At 35.8% G+C, this 23294-nt stretch overlaps 1 protein-coding gene across 9 annotated transcripts in view; it reads left to right on the top strand.

The window, feature by feature from the left end:
- OXR1 (oxidation resistance 1) overlaps positions 1–23294 on the top strand; it is a 267736-nt gene that overhangs the window by 210309 nt on the left and 34133 nt on the right. For all 9 annotated transcript variants that reach the window (XM_062570434.1, XM_062570428.1, XM_062570426.1 and 6 more), the window contains 4 exons: positions 3927–4079; positions 11569–11753; positions 15123–15916; positions 19885–20053. In XM_062570434.1, coding sequence (XP_062426418.1) covers positions 3927–4079; positions 11569–11753; positions 15123–15916; positions 19885–20053 — 1301 coding nt within the window. The remainder of the gene's footprint in view (positions 1–3926; positions 4080–11568; positions 11754–15122; positions 15917–19884; positions 20054–23294) is intronic.

Genomic DNA, 23294 nt, shown 5'->3' with positions numbered 1-23294 from the left:
GTATGGTTAAGCTGTCAAACATCTGTTCAGGGACTCTGTGATAGAAGTTTATGTAGGCTTTAAAAGGTTTTGATAGAAGATTTGGTAGTATGGTTTGGTCAGGGTGTGTATTTTGTTTTTATTTTGTTTTTTTCCCCTTCCTCCCTCCCCCTCTCACCCCATGTTTTGGTCCACAGAAGTTTAAATACAAAGTTACTGCAGAACAAGTTTCCAAGTTGCATCACCAAGTGCGGTGTTGATTCTTCTGCTAAAAGTTATCATATGCTTTTGCTGTCCTTATACCTTTAATCTGACCTAGTATGGCTGTTCTTAGGACATGCTTCTGCTATCAGTTATAGTAACTAATTTCTTCTGTGTAATATGGCAAGCAGAGTTTTGTAGCACAGTAAATGAGCATGCACTGGACTAGATTAGTGTGCAAGACACTTAAATCTGTCTCAGTGACTGTGTGTGCTAGGATAGGTTGACCATATAGTATAAGTGGTGGGAAGTTACTCAAGGGAAAACTATTAGTTACAGTGCTAGAAAACAAACCTCTTTCTACAATGAACTAGATATCCCATGCAAAAATAGTATCTTCATCTGCTGGTTCTTGTGGATTATCTTCTATGCACTTGTTTGCATATACTAGATATAGAGGCTAAATAATGTAACAGTACCTGTAACTTTTTTATTTTTGGGGGGTTGGAGGAGGCTGAGTTTTACTGATTAACTGCATATAATGTATTTGAAAGGTTGACATTGTAGAAGAGAGAAAACGGATTAAAATACTTTAAAATCCTTTTATGCAGCAAAATATCTGTATGCCCTGAGCTGCCTACACTATACAATTCAAGAGAGTTAGGAACTTCATTTACTGTGTGTATTGCTGCAGAAATACTGAGCATCTAGTATGTCTCATTACATGTTATAGATCACTACAAGCTATTCTTTCACTGCATCAGGAGATATCAAACAAATGATAAATATGACAAAATAAATAATGGTGTTTAAGCTTCTATTTCTGGGGCTTTTAAACTCCAAGTGGGTAAGAAAGAGGTGTTCCTAGGTACATTTTGTCAAAAAAAAGAGGAAAGAAGAAATCAGTAGCACATCTTACTGTGTATTTTTTTTTTAACCTCTGTCCAGCAACACAGATAATTTTGACATGTGTTTGAGAAGTTAAAGTTGGAGGTCTCTTTGTTCCTTATAGTTCTTTTTCTCTATCTTCTCTTTACTGATTACTAACCTTCTAAATGAGAGTAGTATTAGCAAATGTATGCTAATAATTTATATTTAAATGTCTTATGTTCTATAACTCCCCTCTATTTTTGACTCCAAGTTTGTAGTTTAAACTTAAACATGTCAAATCAAAGAGGATATTTTACTCTGCATATATATTCTGAAGGAATCTTCTTTCTGTTGGCATCATGGTTGAAATTGGTCACTTCTTCACTAGAAACTGAATGAGATAAATAGGCAGCGGCAGTCTGAAGAGATTGTTGTCTCTCAGCAGAAATTCAGAAGTTAAACTAGTGTTTTGTTTCCATTTTAACAAGCATTGAAGTAGCTCTGCAGAGTCATCTGACTAAATACATCACTATGTGGACAGTGCAAGACTTGTGTAATACTTTTAACTTGTTCTGTGTGACTTTGCTCCAGCTAAGATTTCAATGTATATTTCAACAAGCTTGTTTTTGTCAGTCTACATGTAAGTAATTAGCTTAAATTTAAACCTTTGTTATGCTACTGGTTATGTGAAGGGTGTCATCATCTAACATCTGATGCATGAATTTAAGAAGATCTGATAACCTTAAGTACCTATTTTGAACTAAATTTGAGTTTGATAATGTGTAGTGACAAGAATTAAACTTCATCCTCATTAAACTTGAGGAAGAATTTGCTAGCAGTATTGCTCTAACTTTTGTGTTGCATAGGAATATGAACAAGAAATTACCACAAGTAGCAATTATGTATTGAATGAAAGTCTGTAGATGCTGATAAACTCAAAACATGGCTGTTGATCTGAAAAATAGGGTGTGGAGAAGTCTCTATATTTGTAGCTTTTATTTAAAACAATTTTTCATTGTCTCTGCTGGGGGGTTTGACTTGTTTCTTCTTCCTCTTTAAAAAAGTCTTATTAGCAGGCATATATGTTCATAATTTTTTTTTAAGTGGTGGTTGTTCTATGTACTGATAGATAGCAGAATAAATAACTCTTTCCCCTCATCTGTCTGGGAAGGTCATAGAACAAGTTCTTCTGGAAGTTTGCATATACTAGATATATGAGCATATGAAAGACAAAAGTGGCTGGAAACAGCAAGCATGGTTTTACCGAGGGTAAATCACACCTGCTAAACCTTATCACTTTCCAAGATGTGATGGCTGGCTCAGCAGGTGAGGGGAGAGCAGTGGATGTTTACTGTGACTAGAGCAGGGCCTTTGACATTGTCCTAAAGCAGTGCTGTAAACCTATTGGAAGTGCAGACTATGAGATCAGGTGGAAAAATTGACAGGATCTTTGGACTCAGTGATTCAAGGTACTTTTGTGTGTCATGGGTTTTTTTCGTTTGACTTTTTTGGGGATGTGGAGTGGACAATATTTCATTTATTCATCAGTGACCCAGATGGTGGTTCAGAGTTCACCCTCAGTAAGCTTAGGGAGGGCACCAAATCAGGGAAAGCAGTGAATACACTGGACACACAAGGGCTGCTATTCAGAGGGATATCAAGAGGCTGAGAAGATGAGATCACAGAAACCTCAAAGTTCAACAAAAGCTGAGTCTTATTCCTGGGACAAAACAGCCCCTTGCAGCAGTATGGGCTGAGGCTATTGCCTGGCTAGAAAGCAGCTTTGCAGAAAAGGACTGAGGATGAGGGGCAGGGACGTACTGTCCTAATGGGCAACATTTTGAACATTTCAACAGTGTGCAGTTGTGATGAAGGCTAATCACATGCCATGTGGCAGAAAAGTAATGCCAGAAGGTTAAAAGTGATTGCTCCCCTGTCTGGGAGGCTCCTGAAATCTACATTTGCAGTTTTGTGGCCACTTCTGGGACCCCAGGATGAGAGACTGACATGCTAGAGAGTCCAGTGGCCACCGAGATGATAAGGTGACAGAAGCACACAATGTACATCAGGTGACTGAGGAAGCTGGGTTTGTTTAGCCTGTAGAAGAAGGTGCTAATGGAGAATCTTTTTGTTTTGCCTTATCTAGTGCATGTGTTGGGGGTGCGATAGGGGAGTGGTTTATAGAAGTAAGAGTCAGGATATCAGAGGTGCACAACAAAAGCACAGATGGTGACCGTTGCTAGTTTGGTGGTGGGTTTTTTTACAAGCAGTCCTGGTTAGACATTAGGAGAATGTTTATCACTATGGGGATGGTTAAGCACTGGGACAGATTTCTTGGACTGTGCTATCTCTAGCCTTGAAGACTTAAACTCAGCTGGAAGGACCATGAGCAACCTGATTTAACTTAGGCCTTAGCCTGCTTTGAGCAAGGTGTCGGACTAAAGACCTTCAGAAGGCCCTTCCAACCTAAAGTAATAGTAGGTATTATGAAACAGTAACAGCTCTTACAGTTTTTGTTTATTGATGTTGAAAAATCATCTCTTATGCTAAATACCTGTCACTCAAGTTTTGCCTATCAGAGTATTTCAGATAGCTCTTTTGTGAATTTTGATTATGTTGTTTGTTTCAGGGTAGATTCTGAATATCACTGCCCGCTTATATTTGTTATCCTGGTCTTGTTAAGCTGTGTTTCATTGCAGCTATGTTAACCATTTGTACTATCAGATCAAAGCAGTCCTTTAAAGTGCAGTGAATTTGGAATCTTTTTTTGTAATTTTTTCTGTTCTTACTCAGATATGAAAAGTTCATGACAGTAAATCTCTTGGAAGTTCATATTGACAAAGACAAGCTGATAAGTTCTTTATGTCCTCTTTTAGGATCCAGATGGAGTCCAAGGAAAAGAGTCAGCTGCTTCACCAGCACATACATGTGTTCGTCCCACACGAGTGGTATCCTCCACCTCTGAAGAGGAGGAAGCATTTACAGAAAAATTTCTCAAAATCAATTGCAAGTACATCACTAATGGCAAGGTACTTAGGCACTCATGTTTCACCAGACTGGACTCTATTACTGTATAAAATGGAAAAATAAAGCACATTGAAAGCAGAAACGTAGAATAAGACCTAGTGACACATAGATGGATCAAATGGATCAGCTTACTTTTTTTTTTCTTCCCTCCACTCTTTTCTTTGGATTCCCAGAGCACTTGTATGTTAGTTATGACATAATAGTTATGTAATTCACCTGTGATGGACATCCCTGAAGCCATACTCTTAAGTAAATCTTAAGTGTTGGGGGCGGGAAGTCTGCCTTGTTCCGTATGTTGGTATTTCTTATCAGTAATTCCTTTCACTGATGGTGGATAAGCATGTGCCTTAAACTCTAGGGAACTATTTAGTTAGGTAGTTTCACTTCTGTTTTCTTAGAACAGAACATAGAACAGAATGAACTTCTAATTGTGTAAACAAAACCTTCCCTATCAAGTGTAGTATGATAGGAATCTTGGTTTTGAGATTGTAGTAACAGTTCTCTCAGTTCTGTCTTTACATAAATGCCTCTGGGTTAATGGAATTTGATTAACTGAAGTTCAGTTCATAACCACACAAGTCTTGTGTGAATTTTAGGGACTCAGAACATAAAGTAAAATTGGATATCTTCCTCTCTCATCCTACAGAAGAGTGCCTTTCTACTAGACATTTCAATCCTGAAAAATCCTATCTTCACTTAAGCTGAATGAATGCAAACAAACTCACTGTAGTTACAGTAATTCCATCACCTGAAGTTTGAGTCTGCATATATAAATGCTGCTGACTGTGTTGCTTGGGTAGCAGGGAGGAATATTATTTTAAGTTTTATAGATACTATAAAACAATGTTTTATGGATTAAGAGTACACATTTGAAATCTCAGTCAGACTGATGTTCCAAATCAAAAACTAGTGAAAACCTCTTTTCAATATGTTGAATCTGCAATTTAATATCGGAAAAGGCTTGTGTTAAGATAAAACTTCTCTTTTTCTTTCTTTTAAAGACTGCTTCTTCTGTATATGCTTGGGGTTGTTCTTAGTTGGACTTTATTTCCTGCCTAAGCAGATCTTAGGGAATTCCTGTATATTGTTGAGCCTGAAAGCTCCTGCCCTGTTATGTTTATTCTGAGACATCTGATTCTGGCCCCTGTCAGAGACAAGATACTGTGCACAGTTAAATATGGGATGGTGTGAACATGCCATGTCATGGTCAGGTGATAAATCAATGTAGAGTAAGTAATGTGCTATAGAGTCGCACCCTAACTTTGTTGATTGCATATGTAGGCATACCCTTTCTAGCAGTTTACTACTTCTAAGCATGGGACTACAGAGGTTTCAAATCTTGTCAGTATCACTTCTTCAGGAAAAAGCTTCCTTCATTGATTTCCAGTTCTTTACACTGTTCATTAGGAAACAAAACAATATCCTGAAGACAGTATGCTTGATTCTATTTAACTTTACCATTGTGTGTCTATAAATGAAATTAATACAAGGGCTCTGAATTTTTTAATTACTTTTATTATCCCTGCTACTTTACATACCTTGTTCTGAAAAGTTGTAGGTAAAGGAAAATCACCAGCACTGGGGCACGGGAGACAAAATAGACACAGAAAGCACACGCACAGCACTCTCATTAGGAAAGAGTACTGACAAGGATCAAAAACAAATCTGAGAAACAAAGAACAAAACTAGATGACTATCTTTGTGATAAAAGCTTGATGAATGGTACGTTACAGTTCTTGTTCTACCTTGTGTGTTCAGGAACAAAATGGAGTTTATTTAGAGGTAAGTTTTGTTCAAAAACTGCCTTAGATGTCCTCTTAAATGTTCCTAAAAGGATGTTTTACTGAACTGCTTGATCGTAATGTTTGGACTCATCTATGGCTTAAAGTTGCTTTTCGTTCAGAATTCATATCTCTGATACTGTATTAGAACTCCTACTTCCTGAGTTCTGTACTACCTTCTTGGTATTCTGGCTGCATGATCTAAAGAGCCAGATGTGTATAAATCATAAAGATTTTTCTTCCAGAAAATACCTAGGAACTTTACTGGGAAAAAAGTTAGAACAATTCAGAGTAGAATGTCTATGTAGTGGTGCAATTTAATCCATTTTTACTGAGCCTGTTTTATATATCTGGATTAATTATCTTTTATATTCTTATACAGACTAACTTTAAGACTTAAAGGATCTGGTTTTTTAACCACCTAGTATCCAGATGGTTGTTCATAATAAAATGGCTCAGCATTTCTCCTTCAGACTGTCAAACCTGAGCTGTACCTAAATGAGTTCACAGGTTATCTTTAAAATCTTCTTTACATGCAGAACACAAGTTTCTTACAAGTGATACTCTGAAAGTTTTGCTTGGAGACCAGAACTTCTCTTAACAGTATCATGCTGAACTCATTAATAGTTACATGCACAATATGAGTTTTTAACCTCTGTTTCATTAAGTTACAGATAATTTTCCTCAACAACTGATTAGAGATATGGTCCCAGAGAAACCAGTCACAGGTTATTTTTTGGTGGAGGATGTCCAAAATTTTTTTTCTCTACTTTCTTTCTGTCCATGACTGAGCAACTTGTAACATTTCCTCAATTTTTGTTGTAGAGAAAATAAGGTGACTGGAACAAAAGTTGACAGTATATATTAATCACGTAGGAGTTTGAAGTATACAAGCCACTGCCCAGTCTTTTGGCTTATGCTATTACTCTGACTTGCTGATCTTTCTCTATAGCTACATTACTGCACAAAAATTTTTTTTGAAAACACTTTGAAAATCTAACTTGAATAAAGTATTGTCAAAAAGCTGTTCTTAATACTCAAGAAATTCTAAGTCCTCTTCAGAAGGACCTATAGTGAAGCGCAAAACAAAGCATGACTGTAAAAGAGGAGCTAGGCTCGTTTCCCTGTGTTAGTATTGAGAGGGGTTGCATAGGATGTATCCCCTCCATGCTATTATTTACTCTGAAAAATGTTCATGCTGGAAATAATTTCAAGGGTTTACCTAAGCTAGAGAGGGAGCTGTGAAACTTGTTCTCCCCACTCCAAAGGCAAGGAACCAAGAAAAATTTTACTGGGAGCAGAACTTGGGCTGTTGCCCTTAGTGCTTCTAAGCAGGGAAGGCTAGATTGGCAAAGAACAGACAGTAAGGGGTAGTGGACTGTTGACTTTTATCCTGGACCTCAGTTTTGTGTCCCATTTCTGGGCACTTCGTGGAACAGCTGTGACATCTTCTGTCACAGTGCATTGATGTGTATGAATAACCAGATAAATCTATTCAGAACCTAAAATGAATTCATAGTGCTAAAACGCTGAAGAGTTCATCACCGGCTCACTGCTGAGACAATAGTTCTGAATTACTTGCGTTGTGGGAATGCTGATAGGAAAGTTTGTCTGGTCTGTAATGGCAAGCTGACAAAGAAATAAAGCTTCAGTTACACTTATAGAAGTGTTTAAACTTAATCTTCATTAATACAAAGCTGTGGTGCTCACTGTGAAAGACTGGAGCCCTTTCAGCTTCCATCATTCAGGGAAGGCTAATAAGCAGTTGTTGACTGGTAGTTTGATAGAAGAATGTATGTTCCCACTGACCATGTTTTGTGCAGATGTTATCTGTTTTTCTCATAGAATCAATAGCACTTGGATTGCTGTTCATGCTAGCAACTCGGTCTACTGGGTAATACAAATCTCAGATTTTTTTTTTAAAGAGGTTTTTCTCCTGCAAACAAATTTGACAGTAAAGACAAGCTATTTGTTTTATAGAGGAGTTGCAGAATTTATTAGAGAAAGCTTTGGCGACATTGGCATGCCTAAGAAAGGAGTTAAAATTTGGGACCAAATAAAATATTTATATGGCTGCTATTTCAGCTTGACCTGCGTACCCAGGTTAGCATTCAGTGATCTTTACCTGGCAGGGGTGACACCATGATCAGGCAGGTGGCTTTCCCAAGGTGAGGTTCATCCCTTGCATTTTGAATGTGCTGACCCCTGTAATCTCCCAAAATACGGGGAAACTTTTTTTTTTAGTGGGACGGGGGTCCTGGTGACAAAGGATACAGAGACGGCAGAGATATTGAATGCTGCCTTTGCCTCAGTCTTTACTGCTAAGACCAGTCCTCAGGAATTTCAGACCCTGGAGACCAGGGTGAGCATCTGGAGAAATGAAGGTGTGTTGTTTTTTTTTTTTTTGTTTGTTTCTTTCTTTCTTTTCCTCCCTTCCAGCTTATGCTGTTTGATTGGTGGATATAGTTGGTTGTTGGTTGGTTTTGATTGGTTTTGGACAGGAGGGGGAAAATGTGTGTTAAGTGGACTTAGAAAATTCCTCATTTAATTTGCAATAAAATATTTCTTTAATCTGTTCTGGACCAGGACTTTAACTTGCTTTTCAGAGCACAGTTGCAGTGTTTTTATGATTTTATTTTTTTTGCTTGATTGAAATTTTTTTTTTGTTTTAACCAGGCACCTTGTTGACATAGGTGATATGTCAGTAGTGACAGCTAACACTTGATGGAAAAACATGATCTCCTGTTACTCTCCTTGTCTGAAGTCTGAGCAATTTCAAAGGCTTCAGTATCTTTTGTGTACTTTATTTTGTGATTCTTCCTTGTAATTAAGTGAACAAATGAAGACAAAAATCTTAGTCTAGATGAAGATTTCACTAGGGAACTTGATTAGTGATTGCTGCTACTGAGGAATACATATTTTTAGATGCTGGTGTATATCAAAATCCTTAAGCTAGAGCAGTCACGCAGCTTTATTTTTCTACCCCCATGCTTTCCCCCCCTCAGGCCTGACTTTTGAAGATGATCATGTAGCATATGGGTAGTGGAAGGTGGATAGCTTTGGTCTTTAATTTTGATTGTGGTTATTGTGTGTTATTTGTGGTTATTGTGTGTTACTTGCCTAAGTTTTTGGATCTTCTCATCCTCTTGGCTGAAACAGCTATAAGGAAACACTTGTTTACTGTTGTTCAGACAGCTGGTCTTCCAGCAGTAAAAAATCCTGTATGGATGAGCTTGTGCTTTTAAATAGAGTCTTTCTCAGTATTACAAACATACCTCAGAAGTACGTAGCACGCTTTAAAGAACCACTTGTCTGTCTTAGTATGCTGGATCTGATGTTCCACTCTAGTAAGAATTTTCCTTTTTTTCTATTTCTTGATCTCTTTCTGTAGGCTACCTTTAGAATTATTTAAAGAATTAGTTGATAGAACTATTTTTCAGTACTTAACTTCTCAGCCTTAAAGACCCTATATACGAGGTACTTTCATTTGTCATTAAAATACGTTTCCCTGAAGTAGTAGCAGTTCTAAATAAAACCCTTGAAATTCTCTGTAGTCAGAACTTGTTCAAACATTACATCCATGTTAACTCTTTGCAACTGTATAGTTGCAAAGTCAGATCTCTAGAGTTAAGTTTGCTTGTTTTGATCCATTTTGCTAAAGTATAGATGAGTCTCTAATACTTGAATATTTTCTAAACATTAGGCTTTTGAACAAGTCCAGAACAGTGTGTATGTGTGTGCATGCCTGTGTGCACACATCTTGCTAGTCTCTTTATTTTTAAATGTTTGTCCAATACAGCTTTTTCTTCAAAATGAATGTCTGCCCATATATATCTAAGTTGCTACAAGACGCTGAGCTGCTCAGATTTTTTTTTTTAACTTTGGATATATATTTCATTATAGGATATGTTCTTTGCCATTAAAAAGGAGTATGGCCTATGCTTTTGAGTTGGAGCTAGCGAATATTAACATTTCACTTTCAGTTTTCTCGTACTAATGACTAAATGTGACTTAGAAATGATGTTGCTTTTTGTGCTATGTACTAAGCTTACAGTAGTAGTATTTCAGTAAAGAGAATCTATTGTTCTGAATACTCATTGATTTCTGCAGTAATATGAAATTAGTTTCTTGTCTACAGTGGATTTACTTAAATTTCTATTGACTGTCATTCTATTGAAGTTCCGTCTTTGATTGTGAAAATATACCTGCTATATAGTGCTGTGCAAGTGTTTGTGGGAGGGGTATCAGCAACAATTTGTGTCCCAGAAGTCTTAAAACTGCAACTGCGTTTTGCTGACTCCTAGAGTGTAAAGTGTATGTCAAACTTTAAAACTGCGCATGCAAAACCTAATTAGGCCCTGAACAGCTAAGAGGATGTAAGTGTTGACATATGAGCTGCTTTGAGACTGTTCTTATTTTGCTATAATAGTGATACTGTTGGTTATTGCTGTAGGCTTTAATTTTTTTGGTGCTTATAATTATTCTGCCCACTATATAGCTTTCTTTCTTTTTACTTTACCTTTACGTGTGAAGATGATTGGCCATCACAGTGCTGGAAACAAACTTCTGTTAATTGGAAAGAGTGCGGTTTTCTCTTAAGTACTGCTGATATATTTTTCTCAAACAAAACAAAGAAATTTCCCCAACACATCTCAATTATTTTTCACAGAACTAGATAATTTTTCAATTCCTGATGAATTTTGTCAGTATGTGAAGCAACTCTTATGTGACTCTTGCACACAAGAGTTTTGAATGTCCTTGTAAATTTGTGAAGTCGTCAGGATTATTCAATCTTTAACTGAAGGATCACTATCATCCTACTTAAAGTTGCATTTCCTGCAGGTAATTATAGCTTTAACTCTCTTTATTGTTCTGTCAGTTTAATCAGTAAACTTTTTTTAGTGGGCAACTGGCCAATGCTGTGTGTTTCTAACTACTCAAGTTCAATGTATGGTAAATTAGTTTGACGTCTGTATGATATAACACTGTTGCTTATGAATATCAACTTTCTTTAAACTTCATGGAAAAAGTATAAAAATCTACTTTTATACATATCCTACAGCAATATCATTATGATTGAATATATACAAAACTGTCTTGATGATGTTTGTCATGAAAAATCTAGTATCTTTAAACTAGTTTAGTTCCATAAATTTATCTATCCAATTGAGTAATAAGTTCATTAAGTCAAAATTATTTGAATTGGATACTCTTACTGCTTTTGCTTAAAGAAAATGGAGGCAAGTGACTATTTACAGTAATCTCATTTTTGATTAGAGAGAAGAGTTTAGAGCCTTGCTCTAAACGTGCTTGAATCTTCTTGTGGAAATAGCAGAAAGGAAAAAGGAGAACACCTCATGGTTATCTGGGAAGGATATAATCTTTACCTTGGGGAGTTGCCTAGCATATTTTTTAGTGCTCAAGTAACTTTATTTTTCACTCAACACAATTGTTAAGGAGCTGTACACAACATACTGTTTTCTTTTTGGGAAGCAGGTCATATTGACTTGCTTCCACAGAGAAACTGTGTATTTTTAGATGCTGACAAAGCACAAGAAATTATGGTTGGTGACTAATAAAAGTTGCTCAAATGAAGATTGAAATTTAAAGATGCTTTAATTAAAAAATAGAAAACACTTTCCTGCAAAAAATGAGAATGAGCTGAAACACTAAGGAGAAAACTTATCACTTGTTTTCCCTCTCATTTTAGGGAACAGTCAATGGTGTGCTGCTAGTGACGCCAAATAATATAATGTTTGATCCCCATAAAATGGATCCTCTGGTCCAAGAGAACGGCTGTGAAGAGTATGGCATCATGTGTCCAATGGAAGAAGTGATGTCAGCTGCTCTGTATAAGGAAATTGTGGACAGCAAAATTAAGGATTCATTAACCATGTAAGATAGAACAGTGTTTATGAAGCTTTGAGAAAATACGAACTGTAGCCATATTGCTAACAACATCAAACTAAAGCAAGCGCTTTTCTTTTAAAGAAGAATATTCAGGACTGGCTTGGAGAAACCCTTGAGAAAGCTTGCTTTATCTTAAGATCTGATGTTCTATGTGTTATACAGAATATTTTCTCTTCTATATACATGGATTTTTAGTTTTCTGCAGTAATGTCTTTAATCTGTATACATAACCTGTGGAAAGAGGTATCAGAACACTTTGTCTCCCTTGCCTGCTTATGGCAACTTGAAATTGATTTACAGAATGGAAAATCCTAATTTTAACAGCTTTAGCTTTAAGTCTTTAGTGTATACCACTTTACATTGCTTCTGAAGCTAGCTTCACAAACTCTCCTGTTTTTGTGGCAGTAGTTATGTAAAAACTCTAGAAAGTAGTCTTATAACTTGAAGGTGTTAGCCGTAAAATTTTCCCATCTTGACTAGGGACAACTTCGTTCTTCAGTCTAACCTTATGAGCAGAGCAAATTTTGATTGGGGTACCATAGTCACTGGTGTTTATCATGATGGCATTTAAAACTGGTGTTATTAAATTAATAAGTGTTATTAAGTTTTTGTTTAATTTTGTCTGTTTCCTAATTTTTTTCATTTATTTTTTATTCTTTTTATTCATTAGAATTCAATCTATTTTTATAATAAAATACTAAAGCTGAGCAGGACCTTTTAAAAATAAATAAATAAATAAAAATCATGCCACCTTTATATATATAAAAGCCCAGAAAGGGCTTAAACATTTGCGGACTATCTTGACCATCAAATTTTGTTGAAATAGATTCCTTTAACTACTTTTTCTAGGTAGCTGAGGAAGTAAGATTTTATTTAATTTTTATATATATCAGACAAACAGCTTTAATTCAACCATTTTAAATAAGGAAGTAACAGCTGTTCTGTATTGTAAGTCTAAAGTTTAAAGCTATTCACTAGCTTTGAAAAACATTCTTTTACAAGCATTACAGGTAGAACTTTAAGCATATCTAATCTTAAAGTACCTGGACAACCAGAAGAAGTAACTGTCTCATACCGTTTTTAAGCACGGTTTCAGCAGCAATTTAATAATGGAATGATACCTTGATATGGATTTGTTTACAGCCTGAAGCTATGTCTGTCTTGAAAGAGCAGCCCATCTTAGTACACTAGTATTTGGGGAGCTTTTTGATGTACAGTGAGGCATGACTGCTTTCTGGAAGCTTATTTTTGGAAAAACTTTTTCATAATGGTTATAATAGCATTTATTTACTGCATGATTTACTAATTGTTTCCTATTTAATTGGAGAAGTTAAAGAAATCTCTTAGGCTTTATCATGAAGCCTAGATACAACAACATTGACTAAAGTCATGACCTAAGAAAAGTTTAATTTAAGCAAACAGTTCATTGTTCATACTCAGTTACAGGTATGATTTGATGCACAATATATGTAATGTTACTTTAAGCCTGTAGGAGCATTTCAGATGACTTTTGTTTTTCTTCTTGAGTCTGTCTCTTCAGATCATTATGTAACTATTGCAATTGTGAAACAAGATTTCTCCTAACATGTTAGTTATCTTAATGACTCAGCTTTAACTTGCAGATTTACCTTCAATTCCCTGTAGAAGTATGTGCAATTTTATTTAACTTATAGTACAAATGCATACAGAATTAAAGCATATCTAATAATAAGGGATTACAATGTGCATTCAAAGCCCTACATGCCCAATTAGATTTGTCTTCCTTGTCAACTTGATGAACTATTAAATGGAGTATGAGCATCTAAATTATTTTTCAGTCCCAGTGCTTTTATGCCTTTTCTCCTGAAAATTTGAGGCATATTAATAAAGTTTGAGGAAAATAAAATACAGATTTCTGATCCGTAACTAAAACTCTAGGAACTATAGCTAGATTTTACAAGATTTCACGTATCTCTAGATTCTTTGGTCCTTAAAACTGTAACTTAATGTTGTGTATATTTTTCTATATAAGCAATAATCTGTGGTGAAATTGGAAAAATAATTGAAAATATACAGAATTACAGCCAGTTTCATTAACTGTAGGTTGTGCTGGTCAAAGAGCAACATTTTTCCTCGTAATTCCTACATATTGAGGAAACGACCCATTGTAATGAGTAATAAATTCTAAACTCTAATCCACATGCTTCATAAGCAAGGTCACTCTACCAGCACAAGCTTAATACTGTATTAACAAGAGGATACATATGCTCTGCAAACATTCTGAAGTTAGTAATGTCTGGGCGATGGTATCGGTGATAAGACCTAACTGGATAAAAAGTTTTGCAGAAATTTGGAGTCGGTTAATACTTCTTGAGGGTGGAGGGATTAAGGCATAAGCTGCTTAAAAGGATTGATACTAGATAATGGAAAAAGTAATGGGCTTGTGGTAGCAACGAAGATGGCGAGGTAGAATTTTTCATTGAAAGTATGTTAAAATATGAGATTATTTATAGAAGTCTATACTACTTACGGATTTTTTGAGAACGTGGACAAGACTGAGTCATGTGGATGCGCTTGAACATTTTCACAGCCCTGTTCTAGTCCTCCTCTACTAAGATTTAAAGAATTTTTAGAAAGCTTATATCTAAAGGCAAGTTTTGAATATAATAATTTCCTTTGGGGAAAATAAATTCTACACTCATTCTTACAGTTTCTTGCACTATTTATCAACATTCATCTCTGTTCTTTGAAGTGTTCAGTTAGGTAATACAGTTATGTATTTATTTTGCCTAATAGTGTTTTTCAGAGTTATGTGCCTGTGTAAGCTAGTCAGCCAAGACACTGATTACTGTTGACCATTTCTCATGGGCAAAATGGTGAGATCTACTGTGGTTCCTATGGACTTGACAGATCTGCACTGAGTAGCTTAGGTAGCTAAGGTTAAACAATGATTTTTGCAGTTCATGTTTTACAAGTGAGCAAAGTGTCAGCTTTATAATAGAATGGGACATGCTATACTGACCTCTTCGGTAGACAGAGCTTAAAAGATTGAGAAGGACTTCTACCTTTAGAGTTTATAGTTGTGTAGGATTTTTTTTTCTTTATTTTTACACTTTAAGCCTCTCAAGTGGGTTGGGTTTTGTAGGAGAGCATCTTACGGCACAGTGCTGTGAAGTTGGGAAGTCATCTGGGTCACCCTGGCAGAAGGTCTACCACATGTCTACCTTTATAAGAATGTAATTTATGGTTGTTTCTTAATAGGATTAAGGTGTTCTTTTAAAAAAAAATCCTTAATTATTTGCTTCAGCATTAAATGGTACTTACTGAAAAGTTAAATAAAAGGCACCTAGTATAACATTCTTATCTGCTTAACAGAGATGTAGAACAGCTGTCTGTGAGGGAACTTTCCCAAGCCAAGAAAATACCAAGGAGCAATACAGACGAGATGGATTCAAGGATTCGAGATACAGGCAACGACAGTGCTAGTACTGCCCCGAGGAGCACAGAGGAGTCCCTTTCGGAAGATGTGTTCACAGAATCAGAACTCTCTCCAATACGCGAGGAACTCGTCTCCTCAGATGATCTTCGACAAGATAAATCTTCTGGAGCATCATCAGAATCTGTCCAAACAATAAACCAGACTAGTGCAGAATGTTTAACAATCATTTCAGACTCAAATGAAGCTCCTGGTGACTTAAAATCCAGTGCTGAACTGACTGCAAATGTTAAACAGTTTGATACTCCCAGTCTAGGTTCAGAAAGTACTAAAACATCTCTAAAGGAAGAACAAGAATCTAGTGAAACTGTTGCAAACAATGTTCCACAGCCTTTGCAAGGATCACGTCACAGTGAAGAGCATGACACACAGGCAGAAACTGGCAAAGATCAGGATTTCACAGTAGAAAATCAACGGAAAGGGGAGAGTAAGACAGGAGAGGAATGTCCCCGTTGTGAAGATGCCACAGACTCTCAAAAGAAAGAGACAACCGATAAGGGAGAACCGGTGAAAGAGCAAACCCAAGACTCAGAGACAGAAGTTGAGGAACTTCGTAAACTCTGGAAGACCCACACTATGCAACAAACCAGACAACAAAGAGAGAACTTGCAGCAGGATTCACAAAAGGAGACTAATCAGAAAAATGTGATTGCGGGAGATGGGCGGTTAGAAGGTAAGGGAATCAATGTTTGTAGATACAGTGCAAGTCTTCAGATTTGCAGTATCTCCTTCCAGTTCCTTGGAATTTTCTCTTCCTTTGCTTTTACTCATTATGTAAATCATTCTGTAGAACACATCTTTCCCATATATTTGCTTATATATATATTTTTTTTGGTTTGAATATAGATAAGCAATTTTTTTAATAACTTTGAAAATTACCAGGGACAAAATATTGTTAAGAAAACTGAAAGCATGAATACCTTTTGTTTCTGCCATTTTTCCTCATTGAAATTGTATTTATTATCATCTTAAAACTTCCTTAAAAAGATAGTACATTAAATAAGCCAGTGCTACCAGACTCACAAGATACTGGTCACTGCAGAGCTCAAAAACATGTTCCTTGGCAATCAGCTAATTGTAACCTAAATCTTGGTCCCAAAGTATATGTGTATGAATGTATTTCACTGAAGGAATTTCATCTTTTGCATAGGGTGTCTGCATTGTGGTTAAGGTAAGGTTTAGAATGTGAGTAGCAAACACCAGAGGTTTAAAATAAAACTATTTAAGGCTTAGATTGATTTTTTCAGAATTTTTGCTTTACTTGGGTCTTGTCATTCTTTCGTGCTGACTAGAACAATGTTGAGCATATGAAAAGCATTTCTCAGCTTAAATAAGAGCTAGATAAGATACTAATAGTAAGCAATGAATATAGGGAACAAGTAGACTTACTTCCTTGAGTACCTCTATTCCTCTGTAAAGGTCAGGCCCAAGTAGTAGTAGCTGCAAAGTCTAAATTCATATAAAAATGTGTTGGCTTTCTTTTTTTTTAAGCAAGTAGAGATTATGTTGCTGAATATACTTTATTTTGCTTTTTAAAAAAACCACTAAGTCACTTTCTCTTGCCTTTCCATCTCACTAATGGAAGTGAACTAGTCGTATTAATCTATGCAAAGTTTGTGGGCTCTAAAGAAGATAAAATATTATAATACCTATTACAAATGGGAAGAGTATATTTGAAGTTCAGGTTAATTTCTGATTCTAACTGATAGCTGAGTTTGTATTGCATAGAAGTGTATTTTTGGATTAGCAGAAAATAACCTTACACTTCCTTCTTTTTACAGTTGAAGGAACTGAATTTTGAAATTTCAAGTCACTTAATAGTTGCATCACTCTGTGATGATTCTGCTTTTGCACCATAAACCACTAGAGGAAATCCTCTGGCGAAAATATCAGTTATCAGTTGTTGCTGGTTGTAACCAGCAACTGGTCACAGTTGCTGCACATTTGCTGTGCAGTGCAAATGCAAGCACAAGTGTTCTCTGCCACTGTTGCTGCTCTTAGAATTTTTTTTGTGTGTGTGTGTATGTATATGTGTATATATATATATATATATATATATATAATTCAGATAGTATACTAGACACTGATAGTTTTGTCTGTTTTCTGAAAAATACTTTCATTGAATGATGCTACAGGTTTTTTTACAGGATGAACTGCACAGTCATGAAGTATATGCGTATATAACCAAAGTTATGTGCATACAGTCAGATTGAGAGGGGTGCTGGTAAGAAGTTTTCTCCTTCAACTGGTGTTACAGCCACACTGGAAGTTGTGGGGATGAAGCAGAAAGGGAGGAAAAAATACAGCTTGCTTTAGAGGCTTGTGCCACTAGCTTACATTGGAATTATTCCATGTTTTTCATTAGCTTGCATGTTGTGTTAGCAAAATGCAAATAGAACAGCCAATTATGAATAATCTTATGGCAGTGTGCATGCAGAACATCTTGATAGATTTGGTGAAGCTTCTACTAGCTTTGTGTACAGGTGTGTGTAAGTAGAGTCAACATAAAAGCATAGGTTCCTCACACGGCAAAGACTAAACGTGACTAGGCAGGTCTGTTAATAGCAGTTGGCATGTCATTAAAAACTGAGAGACTAAACACTCTTTTAGTACTCAGTCTATGGGAATAAATCTCTAAAGTAGTTATACTCTGAGTTTTGTACTGTTAAATTATCTAGGTAGTCTTTTCGTCTCTTGCATTTAACAAGGATTTAGTTGAATTTCAGCTTTTTCAGTGGAGTTTTGCGCATCTAGATTTTGGGGAACTGGTAGTTGCTGATCTTTGCTGAGGTCAAACATCTCCAAATTTGTAGTGAATGTTCTTTTACTTGTTCTGAAAGCTAATTGGGTGATGTGAATGCAATCCTAACAGCATTAGGAGTCTAGAATTGCTGAAGAGCAATTCCTTTGATTTCCCTCTCTTGTATTTACCCTGCTTTCCCATGGACTTTTTCATTCTTTTCTGTTTTTACAGAATCTTATTTTAACCAACAAATTGAAATAAAAGCTAGATGTAGTTGAAATATGGGAAAATCATAATACACACACGTAACAGTATACCATTGTATTTAAGTAAGTCCACATTTTATATTTTTTTATATATATATATAAATAATATCGCATTGCTGCTCAGTTAGTTGGCTATTAGTACAAATTAAAAGGAAAAGAGTATTGAAGAAACAATAGCCACTAAATTTCTTTCTGTAGAATTCTGTATCAAATATACCAAAACATATGAGAATATGCAAAAAAAAAAAATGACAGTCTTAAGTACTCCATTTGAGGGCTCAGGTTTTTTGGTAAACTTAGATTCATCCAAGAGAAAGAATCAATATCTTTGATTCTCTCTGCAGTACAAATCCAACTTCTCTGAGCTCCAGTTTAGAGAACTTTTTAAACTGTTCCATCTGAATGGCCAAGATCAGTTTGAGTATCCTTCCTCCCTCCCCCCCAACTGCCACAGGTTTGTGCAAGACCTATAAAAATTTTTTTAACCTGATAATTCTTTGAACTTATGTGCTTATATAAAGCACTTTAAAATCATATCTGCTGTCACTGTCCTGCCATTTTATATACTGCAAATATCATTCTAGACTATTGTAAATGATGATCAGGAAACATATGTGCTCATTTAACTATTTACTGAAAAACATTTTTTCATAGAACAGTATTCTTCTAAACAGAGAGTAGAAGGTCTGTTAGCAAAAACATACAGTAGGGATGTGTATATAGGTGGTCATGAAAATGATGAGCTCATATCAGTAGTCAGAACGGTCACTGAAGGCAAACTTAAACTGTAAAAAGTCTTGGGTATCTTAGAAAACTGAAACATCTGTACGTACAGGTAACTCGAGGTAGGTTAAACCTTTTTGTGGTCATAGTTGATCATCAGAACTCTTGAGACTTTATTTTCTTTCCATGCTTTAAAAAGTCTCTTGTGGCTGGAGCTCAGAAAACTGACAAGTTTTATCTGACAAGCGAATAGTTTTAGAAAGAATTCAACCTTACACTGAGAATCCAGACCTTGAGGATAGTCTGATTATACTATTAACTCGATTAAATATACTGTTCTAGAGAGAAACCCATACAGCAGCATCCAGTGTACTTCATCATGAAGTGGCGTTTTACGCCTTTAAAATGTTTGAAATAGCTAACAAATTAAATTTCATCTTAGTTCTGTGATAGTGTGTGGGGTGGCTTTTGTTTATTTTTCTTCTTTTAATGAAAAGAAATTAAGGAACAATTTTGATATATTTAGGTGTTTAGTTAACACTGTCTTTTTTTGCATGTGTTCAGAAAAACTTCTCAACAGTGGGAGGGATGTCCAAATACGTTTACAGTTACGTATTGAGAGTACCTTCTGAAATACTTTGAAATATAGATGGAAGACTAATATAATGGGAACTGGAGTTGGAAGCAGGAATGAATGTGTGAATTCAAATATATTATGCTCTGAAATTAATTCTGCTGGTATAACTTAAAGTCCTTTTCCATGAAACTAGTAGAGCCTGTGTTACCTTGTCTCTTAATACCTATACATGTACATGACCTACATATGTATATTCTCTAATTCAGAATTGACTAGTGGTTTTGTTTAGTCCTGTTGCACACGGTGATAATTTGCTTTTTCTTTACTAATAGGTTCTGGTCTTACAAAAGAAAAACGGAGACATCGATCACACAAGTTCTTGCGTCTCAGGGTTGGAAAACCTATGAGAAAAACATTTGTTTCTCAAGCAAGTGCGTCAATGCAACAGTATGCACAGAGGGATAAAAAACATGAGTACTGGTTTGCTGTTCCACAAGAAAGGTAAGGAGATAAAGACACATTGAAAGATGTTGATTTTTCAGTTTATCAGCTGCTTTTTTTCTTTGCTAATCAAAATTGTTTTTCAGTGATCATCTAAAACAATATAAAAAGTGGCAAATTTCCAGTTCTGGAGGATCCTATGTATATCAATTTCTCTTGGTTAGAGGCAGAGAAAAACATTTTATTTAGTAGCTTTAGATGGTAATGGTATGTTCCTCTTCCCCCTCTCCCCCCCCCCCCCCCGCCACCTGCAACATAGCCAACATTTCATATGGCAGTGTGCGTGCAGAACAGAATGAGAACATATATGCCTGAGGAGAAATTCATGGGGAGCTTCCCCTCAATCCTAACTTGTTAGATAAGTACAAGCCAAGCATCAGCATCCTTGCTTGGTAACCCTTAACAGCTGAATACATTGTTAACATACCAAGGTTTTACTAAGTTTTTTGCAGGTCAGTCAATAGGTTTTTTGTGGTATTTGAGTTTTTGTTTAATCTAGTTTCCTGACAAGCTCCTGAAGAAGGAAGCAAATATGAAATAAGTGTTACCTTGTAAAGGAAGCGAGTTCAACAACAACACTTTTCCTCATCATTATCTGTGCCTGCTGTTACTTGGAAGCTTTAAAGAGAATTCTTTGTAGTTTCTAGTGCCAGAGTTCAGAATAGGTAGGTAGGGTTGCTCTGTTTTTTCATCTTTATATATGGTACATAGATGTTTTTTTCAGTAAATATGTTTCATTCACTTCCTGGAAAAATGTTCCAAGTTCCCATGATCCAAAGAGATGGGATAACCACCCTCACCCTCTGGAAAAGTGTCAAATTTTTTAAGTCATAGTTTCCTAGTAGTAAAAAGATAACTTTTGAAGTTGAGTATGGATTTCTAGGTATTAGATCTTATGTCCTTATCAGAAGAGTTGAAAAAAAAAAAAAAAAACTATCAGATGTCATCTTGTATAAATACCTGAATGTAATGTTCAACTCGCTTTCCATCTTTTCTTTTGAGCTGAATGGCATAGAATGTCCAGTTGGGGCACTGCAGTTGAGGACAGATATGGATCAATTGGAGAGAGTCCAGAGGAAAGCAGCAAGACAAATTTATGTCTAGAAAGTGTAACATAAAAGGAAAATTAGAAGTAAGTGGGGCTCTTTAATCTAAAAGAGAAAAATCAATGACAAACAGAAGTCATGACATAATTAAGTCACCTGTGACAAGAAAGGGGAGTAGATTTTTTTTTTTTTTTTTTTTCCCTATCTCTGCTGTGAATGGAGATGAGTAGTGGACTAAAATGATACCAAGATACCGCTTTTTCCAACAGGAAGAATGGAGTTGCTAGCATATCACTAACCTACTTCTAAATGTTATGCCCTGCACGTGGTGAAGATACTGCAATTTCTTGATGCAAATTCACATCAGAGTGATTCTGGTATAGATAGTCCTGTCTGGGCCAGATGACCTCTTCTGGTTCTGTTTCAGTACATTTTTCTTCTTTTTTTCCTAGCACACAGCATTTGAAAGCATTTGGCTCTCTTCTATGACAATGACATCAGGATCACTTGATTAAAAGTATTAACGTCTCTTTGGCTTACTTACTGATATAGCAGTGCAAGTGTTATCTTCAGCGTAACGCTGAAGTGATGGTGTAACCTAGTTTAAAAGAAATAATTCATAATTTATCAGCCTACATCTGATTTCACTGGTCTTAGCTGTGCTTATGAATGGTTTACAGCACTAACTGCATGGGAATTGGTTATTGAGTCTGTATCCATCCAACATGTGTCTGTAAACTAAAAGGATCAGATCATGCATGGTGGTTTTTTTCCTATTTGATTTCTTAATTCAGTGTTAAAGTTGCTGAGTTTTACTCTGTAAAGTCAAAAAATACTTAATGTTAACACAGTTGTCTTTGTCAGCTAGGGGTGAGGAAGAGAAATAGGTATCTGGCAAACTTACTTGCTTTCAATGTTCTTAATTCCAAATAAACCAGTCTGGGGAGGAATGTTCTAGACTTCCTTCTGCATCCCTTTTCTCATATACTTGTTTTAAAACTGCTGCAACTATGTATAAATTTCTAGTTTCTTTAAAAATTCCCGGTTTTAATTTTCCTACTTTTTGTAAGACTTTTCTCTAACTCCAGTAGAATTTATTTAGACTTATGCATCTGAAATGTTTTCTCTTTTCACTATTAGAGAAAAATTCATTTTTTCTTTTTTCCTATTTTCTTTCATGAATATCATCCAGAAACCCTCAGTTTTAAGAGCTCTGACTTTGAGTGACTGACCCACTGCAGAGGCTTTGACACATACTTGTGTACTGAGTCCTTATAGACAGAGGCACAGGAAAATCATATCTGTATTTTTTGTGAGCGTTTTGCTGTTCTTTATCACTGTTCTTCCAGTATTCAGCTTTCTAAGAATTCAGTAAAGAAGTGAAGGTGCAAACACTGTTCTTTGTGCGGATTCAGAATACAGATTTACTGTAATGAAGGTCCCTACAGAAAGGTGTAAGGAAGACTCAAACTTAGTAAGTGGGAGGCCAGCAAAACCTTGTTAGTCCTGAAGTCTTTTACATGATGAAGAGATACTGGTAGATTTATTGGACATCCAATAAAGCTTTCTACAAGCTCTGCTTGTCCACATACACAGAACGCTTAAACAGTACAGGCTAATGCCTGTTAGGCTTGTAAATAACTTTCTTTTGGTATTTAGGGCATTTTGTTCTTCCAAACTGGAAAACCATGCCATTTCTGGGAGATGACTTAAATGGAGATAAATTGAATGTTAGTCCTTACTGTAGCACTACAACTAATTTGTAGTTTGATTTGTTTGTATATGCACGTTTTCAGTCTTGTAACAAAATTATACAGACTGAGAATTACTACAGGAGAAACATGTCTTGATTGTTCACGTTTTCTGCAGGAGTGGAGGAAATAGACAGACACACACTTTACTAATTTCCAATTTTGTATACATTTTATATAAATCTTTTAAAATGAAGTAACAGCTGTAAACACTTTCCTTTTTTTTTTTTTGAGGTTATTTCAATATAAGTAGAGTTCTCTAGTGGGGCAATAATGGTGGAAGGACTCTTGTGTATGAAAAAACAAGTAGTCAATTGCTAAGTTATGGGGTTTTTTTTCCTCTAGTGTAAGCTTTATGTTATAAACTAAACAATGAATAAATAAGATAATGACTACTTTTTTTTCCAAATATTGTACTAAAAATTTAGTTTTAGAAGAGTATTT

This window comes from Rhea pennata, chromosome 2 (assembly GCF_028389875.1).
Source record: "Rhea pennata isolate bPtePen1 chromosome 2, bPtePen1.pri, whole genome shotgun sequence".
NCBI classification, from domain to species: Eukaryota; Metazoa; Chordata; class Aves; order Rheiformes; family Rheidae; genus Rhea; species Rhea pennata.
Note: the sequence above shows the minus strand (reverse complement) of the source record. Positions and strands in the feature narration are given on the sequence as shown.